Source organism: Argopecten irradians, chromosome 3, assembly GCF_041381155.1.
Source record: "Argopecten irradians isolate NY chromosome 3, Ai_NY, whole genome shotgun sequence".
In the NCBI taxonomy this organism is placed as follows: Eukaryota; Metazoa; Mollusca; class Bivalvia; order Pectinida; family Pectinidae; genus Argopecten; species Argopecten irradians.
In genome coordinates this window covers 44197321-44207099 of record NC_091136.1, presented here as the reverse complement: position 1 = coordinate 44207099, position 9779 = coordinate 44197321, and the positions used below count along the sequence as shown (strand labels likewise).

General features: G+C 42.0%; 1 protein-coding gene across 1 annotated transcript; it reads right to left on the bottom strand.

The window, feature by feature from the left end:
- Positions 1-4036: 4036 nt before the first annotated feature.
- LOC138319691 (uncharacterized) lies at positions 4037-4651 on the bottom strand. The gene has a single exon (XM_069262837.1). The coding sequence runs from the start codon at positions 4649-4651 to the stop codon at positions 4037-4039; it is 615 nt and encodes a 204-aa protein (XP_069118938.1).
- Positions 4652-9779: the final 5128 nt, after the last annotated feature.

The window sequence follows — 9779 nt, the reverse complement described above, 5'->3', positions numbered from 1 at the left end:
TTCAGACTAGGGCTGTGAAGGGTCCAGTTTGACAGGGTGCGTAAGGAGTACGTAAATAGAACATGAGAGCTAAATAATATCAGCCAAATTAAGTTATGGTTGGGTAGGGGGTATGGAATAGGTAGGAAAAGACTTCATATTATTGTCGGGAAGAATATATTTATTAGGCCAATAAGATCCATAGTTATGAAATGAGGGTATAAAAGGGGTGAGCAACGTTGAAGAAAAGCGAGAATACATGAAGGTTTTGGGACAATACTCCACGCATCTCAGGAATCAGTTATTTTTAAATTCGGATACTTTACTACACTTAGTGTGTGTCCATCGGGATCTTATACTTGCATTTTGGATGTACTGAAATACTTCGCAATTATGGATATTCACCTAGCAGTGATCATAAACTTAAGTGGGAAAACAGTGTGCCCATGTGTGTGTTCATAGTGGATTAATTGTGAACTTATATTACGTTGATGTTTAAGTAAATAAACTAATTGAATTTTAAAAGTGACGTTTTCTAGTTTTCCCCTGCCGTAGTCAACCTCCCATCACGGGACTTAGATATACAATAGCGTCTCGTCATAGCCCAAATTATCATTTTTTGGAGAAAACGCCTACAAACGGTGTGGGCATGTAGTTTACCATGATTACGGCAGTGGAAATGTTACTTACTTTGGCTGAACTTTATGGATTTTAATTATTGTGACTATTTGTTTGGTAATGGAAGTATTCCGGAAACTCGAAGGAGATCATTTCAGCGAGGGGCTCACTTTTCCTCATTTGCGTTGCTGAAGAATTCCAATTATATAATTTCGAACCACAGTGAATGTGTTGAGTGCTGATTTTGGCTTTATTATTCGCCTCGCGACAGTCCGTGATTCGGATGTTGAAACATCAACATATGACCTCTACGTCCGAGTGTTGGACCTATAGGGACTACAGTGAGTTTGTGATACAATGTGACTTCGGTTCACGATCAGTGTCGAATCAACGCAAGTCGGAACTATCAAAATACGCAGTACATTCATTGGTATTTGTGTAACTATAGATACCCAAACCCACATTATCGCGAGCTTTCATTAAAGATTTTATAGTGTTTGGAGACTCTAGTGTTATCTGGTTGTGTATCACGGTGTTTCTGTGATAGTGAATTCCGATTTCCCGTGATGGTAGACATAGTGACAAAATATGTCCAGGGATTAGTGGACGATCGTGAATTAATGTCTGTCAAAAACAGCACAAGATGAAGCGATATATTTCAGTAGGGTAAAAGCTAAAAACTAGAAGGAATTATGTACCGCGAAATTTCCGTCAAATGTGTCCCTGCTGGAGCAGCGAGTAGCAGCAATATGTGCTACTTAACAGGGAAACAGACAACCAGAGTTTGTGAAATTATTTCTTCCGCGGGAAACTGCAAACAGCGAAGAAGAGAAAAGACTAACTCGAAACCATAGTAAGTAGTGTGTGATGCAATAATGTGTGATTTAGCTACGGAAGTGCGTATTACTTTTATATCCGTAAGATCTCGTATAACGGAGGTGCTATGTAGGATCGTCCTGGTATTGGGAGCCTGACCTTTCCATGTGTGAAGACAGCCGAAATTAAAACACGTTTGTTTGTGATATGTAATTCATATCAAAATTTATCATTGAATTGAAAGAGGAATCGGAGAGAGAGTTCCATAGAAGTTTATATTGTATTTAAATTGGGACTACAGTGGGTTTGAACGACTTATGTGAGGAAACCCCAATCCATTTTGTGTATATTCATTTTTCGTAAAGAGACGTCAGCTTGGTGTTGGGTGATATTAAAAGTTGTGATGTTTTTATCATCTACAAATGGATTATCATCAAGTGCCTTTTCAGTGAAGACGATAGATTGGAAGATCGCCTTCGTTATTCCACTAGATTGGAGTGATACAACGCTCCTCTTGGATCACTTTCCTCCAGAATCGGATTTACGAGTGGAACCATTGCAGTGTTTAATATCTGACTGAGTATTATTAAGTGTAACGGAGGAATTTTCAGTCAGAAGATGGTAACAACATTGTAATGATGGGCAGTCATGCATGAAGATACCTGACGGTGCCGGATTTGATGTTGCAAGGGCCTAGATACATAAACGGTTTCAACATTGTTCTGCAAGACAAGAGACGTTCCTGCATTGTGGAGTCCAGTGATGGCGTCCGGACTGATTCAACAAGAACAGAGGCAACTCCTGAAGATGTAATCAATCATAAACCGATACCAGAACCATATGTTCAGGAAAAACATCGCATTATATAGCGAGAGTGTGAGTGTCTTACATGGGTCATACCAAGCAATGTAAAAGTAAACAGCAAACTTTTTAGGTGACTGTGAAGAAATGGTTAACTTCAAACTTTTGGAGAAATCCAGACGTTCCACACGGGGGATTTTATGCAACACATGAAGGCAAGAAACAACATGCTGTATGAAGCTGTGATGTCCACAGATTGACCTGCGAACCCAGTTACCACCATGTAACCAGGAGACACATGAACATAAGGCTTTGATTTCCAAATGATAATGGTTGTTGTGGGTGATCCATTCCAGAGCGCTAGCCTTCAGATAGAAACCCAATTTTTGTTGAAATAAAATGGACGAACCGGAAGAAGTACCTGGTACGTTGTGTGATGTGAACACGTACTTGTACCATGCCATGACCAAGTACCGGAACAAGGCTGGGCCTACGATGAACATTTTGCAATTACCCTGTTTTGCTGAAGATGAACCTATTGTGTGGTGGCCGTTTTCCAGATGACTCTGATGAACAGTGGAAATGAGAACATTTTTTGAAATAATAAGACTTTCGCGCAAAGTTACATGTTGACACTTAGCATATCAGTGATGAACATTTCTGTGAATTAATATGTGACACATTAATTTTCTACGAGATTAACAATAAAATATTTCACTGACATGCACATACTATCGATAAGTAGAAAGAATTCAAAATAATCCAAATAGAATAGTTCAATATACTTCAATCTTGTTTTTATCAGATGCAGAGAAAACTTGACAGCATGCCATGCTATCAAATATACGCGCGAATCTGTGCCGTCATCTTTGGCGTCAGCTAGGTTTTGCGACGTTAATGAATAAACTTACTGCTGACGGTGCCATGCGCTTGAGAACTTACACAGTATATATTGGACCAGAACATTTATTGCGTTGTTCTTGTATATGTGTAAATTAAAACTACTTACAGTAATTTTAATGCGTATACTGATCACACATTTAGTCTAGTACAGAAATTTCAAATCTCGTCGTGCTGATAACGAGAATTAAAACATGGCTGCCTACATGGAGGCGCGAAACTTTTCCCTTTTCCCGCGGGACACAATTTCAAAGTCCAAGGGGTACTGGAATGTACTGGAATCTATATGCTCACACACGTGTTATGGCCTTCGGCCGCGCGGAGAGCTGCGCTCTTATTAGATTTAATAAAGTCCCCAAAAAGATAAAGCAGATATCTTGTACAAGTTTTTCAGCAAATCCAATGTCTTTGTATAACCTTAGCTTGAATACATCGGAATATTCCAATTCCTCAGACGTTTCGGCGCTTAATTCACGACGTCCTCCATAGGTGCGCCGACTAGGGTGATCAATCCCAGCCAGGAACTGACCGGATCTTGCTGCTGCCTCGATGTCACTGCAGCATGCTGTCTGGTTGTTGCTACAGCTTAGTTCTGCCTGCTGCATCACGTCTGTGAAGTGATGTCCTCTTACTCGTCACCGTGTGTGTCTAGGACTGTTGCTGGTGACCGCTCCATCGTTCTTCCCTCTTCCTCCAAATCCAGCCTGATGCCGCCTCTGCCTGTCTGCTCGCTGCTCCCACCAACTTCTTCGAATTCCTTTCTGCTCCCACGACGCCCAACAATCTCAGAGTTCTCCACAGTGACTGGCCGGGGAACCCTCGAAATCCGGCCTCTACTGGAAGGCACCATTTCCTCCAACCTTGTTCATGGCAATCCTCCACGAGTTGCTGATACTTTAGCCTCTTCCTCTTGTGTGCCTCTTCAATTCTGTCCCCATGGTACTGCGAGTTCCACCATAAGGACCTGCTTGGAGTTCTGGGACCACAACACAATGTCTGGGCGAAGAGGTGTTGATACGACTTCCTCTGGAAATCCCATGCGTTGGTGGATGTCAGCCCTCATCTGCCAGTCTGCTGCCGTTGCTAGTATCCAACCTCCCTCCACACTGCTCCTTCCCTTCGCTCCTGCCTTCACCAAGTTGATGAATTTCGGTCCCTTCGTCAATGCCCTCTTCTTCTTTCTGGCACTGTCAAGGCTTGCAGCTATCTCCTTGAGGATCTGGTCGTGGCGCCATGTGTACCTCCCGTCTGCGAGGGCAACTGTATATGATGCCAACACATGTGCCAGGTTTGCTGGTCGTCCACAGAGTGTGCATGCTGCATTTTCCTTGAGGCACCTTGTAAACAAGTTCGTTGGGCTTGGTAGCACGTCGTACGTCGACTTCAAGAGGAATCCCAGTCTGTATTCCTCCATCTTCCAGATGTCACCCCACGATATCTTCCGTTGTCTCGCTCCTTCCCAACGCTGCCAACTCCGCCTGTTGTCCCAAGCTGACAGCTCGCACCTGTCTGGTCTCTCCCTCCATCTGTCTGACATCTGCTTGAGTCATGTCCCGTCGCTCCCTTGGACTTGCACTTCGCTATGTAGGTCTCGATATCGTGCCTAGTCCTAGTCGGCCCGCTGCAACTGTCCCCACGATGTCTCCATGCTGCAATCGTGCTTCTGCCTCTTTCACAGTCTTCTTTGCGTTCCACTTTCGTCCTGTGTGTGTCTCGACCCTCGCATCCCTGACCTTGGCGTCTACGCTGTCTCTCAACATGATGACCTGTCGTACCTCGTCACCTTGAACACTTCCGTCACCGGCTTGAGTGGAAGCTGGAGTTTTGTCCCTGAGCTGTACAAGCCGACGGTGCTGAGCTCTGTGGTACGCCAAGCCAACGCCGAAGGTGTCCGCTGATCATCTTCTCCAGCGCTTATACTGAAGAGAGTGGTACTTCGTAGACCAACAAAGGCAACGGGAGTCTGGGAAGTACGCCGTGCTGGTAAATCCAGGCTTTAAACTTCCCTGGGAGCCCACTTCCGTCGACAGTATTCCTCCACTCGTCAGCTTGCCTACGCATCTCCACCACACTGTTTCTGTCGTTCAGGCTGTTGTCGAACAACTTTCCAAGGCTCTTCACTGGCTTCTCGGATACCGTCGGTATGTCGCTGCCACCAACCTTGAATCTTTCTTCCTTCACTCTGCCTGTCTTCAGGACGAGACTCAGAGACTTTGCCGGTTTGAATTTCATCCATTCCCATGTGACCATGTCCTCCAGGTCCCTCAGGGTCCAACGTCCTGCAACGACTGTCTGTGTTGTCACCGTCATGTCGTCCATAAAGGCCCTTGTGGGTGGTTGTCTGATGCCTGCCGCCATATATGGCCCTCTGTTCATCTTCTCCACGGATTTAATCAGCAGGTTCAAAGCAGCTGCGAAGAGTATCACAGATACTGTGCACCCGGTGACGACCCCAACTTCCAGTCTCTGCCACGCTGTCGTGTCGTTGCCGATGGTGAAGCGCATTCTGAGGTTGTCAAAGTACTCCTCCCCTGTAAAAGAGGATGAGGCTGAAGTTACACCCCAATTAAACCAAAGAGAAACTATTGAGGAGATGCCAGTCCTGGCTGTAACAGAAGATATTTTATTATGACAACTAAAAGCCCTAAAACCAGAAAAATCACCCGCACTGGATGATCTACATACCATGTTTCTAAAAAACATTGCCCAAAGCATAGCGCACCCTCTCACGCAACTGTTCAACCAATCCCTAACAACAGTTGTACGCCAGAGTTTGTGCCATATTCAAAAAGGGTGATAGATGTGCAGCTGGAAACTACCGTCCTGTAAGCCTTACTTCAGTCATATGCAAAATATTAAAATCCTTAATAAGAGAGCACATATCCATTCATATGAGGGAAAACAGTTACTTCTCTAAGAGACAGTATGGTTTCCTTCCAGGAAGGTCAACATCCTTACAACTTTTGGAGGTGCTGTACAAAAGTACAGAAGCTCTGGATGAAGGTCAGAACATAGATAGTATATACATGGAATATAAAAAAGCAATCGATACAGTTCCGCATAACCGCCTTATCAGTAAGCTCCACCCATATAATTTATCAGAACAGAAAACTGCTTGGAGAACAACATTTTTAAAAGGCCGGAAACACAAAGTATCCGTTAATGGAGTGGACTCAGAATGGGCTGATGTAACATCAGGAATCCCTCAAGGAAGCGTTCTTGGACCTTTACTGTTTGTAATCTTTGTAAATGATCTCCCGAGCTTGGTCAAGTCAGAAATGTACCTCTTTGCAGATGATACGAAGATTTTTAAAATAATAAAGAACACGGATGATAGTGTAATTCTACAGAAAGATCTAGAATCTATGAGTAATTGGGCCGACACATGGCTATTTAAATCAAGACCTGGATAAATGTAAACACGTGAGATTAAGTAATGGGACAGCCCATAGTCAGGAATAAACCAAACCTACATACCACCTCCAGGGGAAAAGCCTTCAGACAATCACAGGGATTTGAGAATTAATTACAGATTATATAATCATGGACCCATCAGAGTGCCCTTAGACCCTTTTTAGACGTTTTAGAGGTTTAGATAAAAAAACGATAGAAATCATACTCTACATGGTACTATATACCAGAAGTGTGGAAAGCTCACAGACTCTAAATTTCTAACCCGCCTACATTTAGCGGCTATAAAAACACATTTCTAGTACATCGTCATAAAAACGGTTACTACCGTTGGAAAGAGCGATAATTTTCCTTTCAAAATCATCCTACACATCTATACAAAGTGCCGTCATTAAGACAATATAAGCCCCATTATGACAAACATCTTGAAAATTAGCTAATCAAAATTCATACTGTCGGTGTGGCCAATATAATATGCACGAGCGAGGCTTCGGCTGCAATCTCATTAGCCGGCCATAAAAAGTCTCTCTTCTCGGGACATTGTACATAGATCTATATATGGATTTCGCAGTTACTTTTCAAACTTAAAACATAGTTGTGATGTCATCTATTGTTGTTTCTGTACTTTAACTCCAGGATTATGGGACCATAACCTGTAACTGTCCTATATGTTACCTTTTACTGTCTTATATGTGACTCTAATATAAGACAGTTACTTATAAGACAGTAAAAGGTAACTTATGGGAGAGTTACACAATGATGGTGAGTATATGTCTCCGGGCATAATCCCATAATTATGTTAACACACAACACACAACCTGCCGCAATATTCCATAATTTTTAAATCCAAATTACGAATAAAATCCCACACAATGAATATGAAGAGAATTTAATCCTCTTTTGTTGCAGAATTAAACACATCCACAGAATTTCTGTATATATCACATTCGAGTTTTCATTCTTATTATGAATTCACCATTTAACACTTATCTACAGCATTAACTCCAATTTCCGCTTTCTGAAAACCTTGTTTTTGTACACCACTTTTGATTTTAAATTTCCAAATCAGCTACACTGTAGTTTTACACTTATTTTGATTTTGTTTCAACAATATTTCAGAATTTCACCTAAATCCCATTGGCTTGTTGAATGAAATTGCACATGGTATAAATAAATCCAAGATTGTCCCTAGAGAGGTCGAAATTTTAAATCCTCTGATTTCAATGTAAGTTCTGGGGGCACCGACTGTTATGAACTAGCTTGGAAAATCACTATTGTATTCGATCATTTTAGCAAGACGCTTTCAAACAAACGCCTAAATTGCAAGTCTAGTTTAGAAATATCCCTCCATCACAGTCGGTGGACATGGTTAAAGTGAATTTACAGATAGTTGTCCAACCCAAAGGATGTTTCATGCATTCCGTTCATGAATGCTATTCCTCACATATAACACAGGCAAAGGTAATTCAATGTTGCCACTGTCTATATTGGATTTGTTATAGTTGAATGCACATTGGTAGAGTTAACCGAGCTCAAAGACAAAGGCAAAAAACTGGCTTATATTAGAAATAAAAGTGTACTTTATTAACACAAAGACTTGCTATGTTTTAAGTTAGAGATAAGCCGAAAACTGTACATTAGTTGGAGACCGAACAGATCTCAACCCTGACTAACGGGCCTCGATACAGTTCTAACTCAAACATATCGTACAGTTTTCGGCTTATCTCCATAACATATACAACTGTGGACTTTTTATAGCCGGCCAATGAGAAGCCGAAGCCTCGCTCATATATATTATATCGGCCACACCGATAGCATGAATTTTAATTAGCTGATTTTCATATGTTTGTCATAATGGGGCTTAAATCGTTTTGGTTTTGGAGAAAAGGGACGAGAGATGGAGGGGTCACCAGCAAAGTTCTGTGCTATACACGCACACGGTGAAGAGTCGAGGATACCACTACACAGACTAATCCAATAATATACGATCTCAATATTGAGAAACTTCTGATGTTAGACACGACGTAATGATCAAAAGTGTCTCGTCGTGCTATACCTCTAACATTGTTGGAGTACGACGTAATGATCAAAAGTGTCACGTCGTGCTATACCTCTAACATTGTTGGAGTACACACAGACGTGATGCAGCAAGCAGAACAAATCTGTAGCAACAACCAGACAGCATGCTGCAATGACATCGTTGCCAGCATTGGAAAATTATGATGTATTCAAGGTATGCAAGCAAGGATGATGTGACCCGATTGTCGCCGTCGTTATGGCGTCATTGCATATTGCTGTTGTGACATCATACAATTGTTGAGAACGTGCAAAGGTCTCGTGTAGCTTGTCTCCATAAAAAGAAATATAGAACAAATCAAAAGTGATATGGAATTTAGTTAACGTGTTCAATAATTTGATATGGTATGCCGCCAGAGAATTAGATATTATCCAATTATTAAACGCTTTCATGTAACATCACAATAATAGTATTACATAGGTGTCTTATTGTATCGATAGCATGGCTGAACGGACTTGCATTTAAGTGACAAATTTGTTTTTGAGTACGTATACCTTTGACCAGTTTAAAAGTGAATGACCAATGGAATGCCATTGCCATAAAACTAAATTCTGGAATATTTCTTCTAACTTTGCCTCTGATCAGTTTAATAGTTAAGGGGCCATTGGAATCACCTTGGCATAAAACTTTGAAAGTTCTGCTCAGACATTGAACTGACCTATTTACTTTGGATCGGGGCTATGACAACCTTCGAAATAAAGATCTAAGAACCTCTGTAGACAGTGTCTTTAGGTGGATTCCAACTCTCATCGGTCGTTTCGACCACCCCATTTCCACGACGTCCTCAGTTTGGTTGGCGGTTCAGCAGTAATAATCAATCACGACTTGCTGGTATTCAGGGTCCCCAGTTCTACATTATAGCCAGCGTGATGTCTTTTAGTTCCTTTCCTCTTTGCGCCCGCCAGTCCAACCTTCTGTTACAGTTGCCACGTTGACTGTGCAGGAAATCCTATGGCATCAACCTCAGCCAGGAACAACCAAGTGTCCTTTCATTATCTCTAAACCGCCCTATTAGCTTGCGGTACTTGACAATCTCCCTTTCATGTGCCTCTTCGCATCCTTCTCCTCATGACACAGTCAACTCCGCAAGAATGTCTTTCCGACGCTGCTGTGACCATATCATTATATCCGCTCTCAGTGTGGTAAGCACATTATTCGGAAAGAAAAGACATGCAAG

What these genes read in the sequence shown, in the direction of transcription:
- LOC138319691 (XM_069262837.1), bottom strand. Translation starts at nt 4,651, where the DNA reads ATGTCAGACAGATGGAGGGAGAGACCAGACAGGTGCGAGCTGTCAGCT.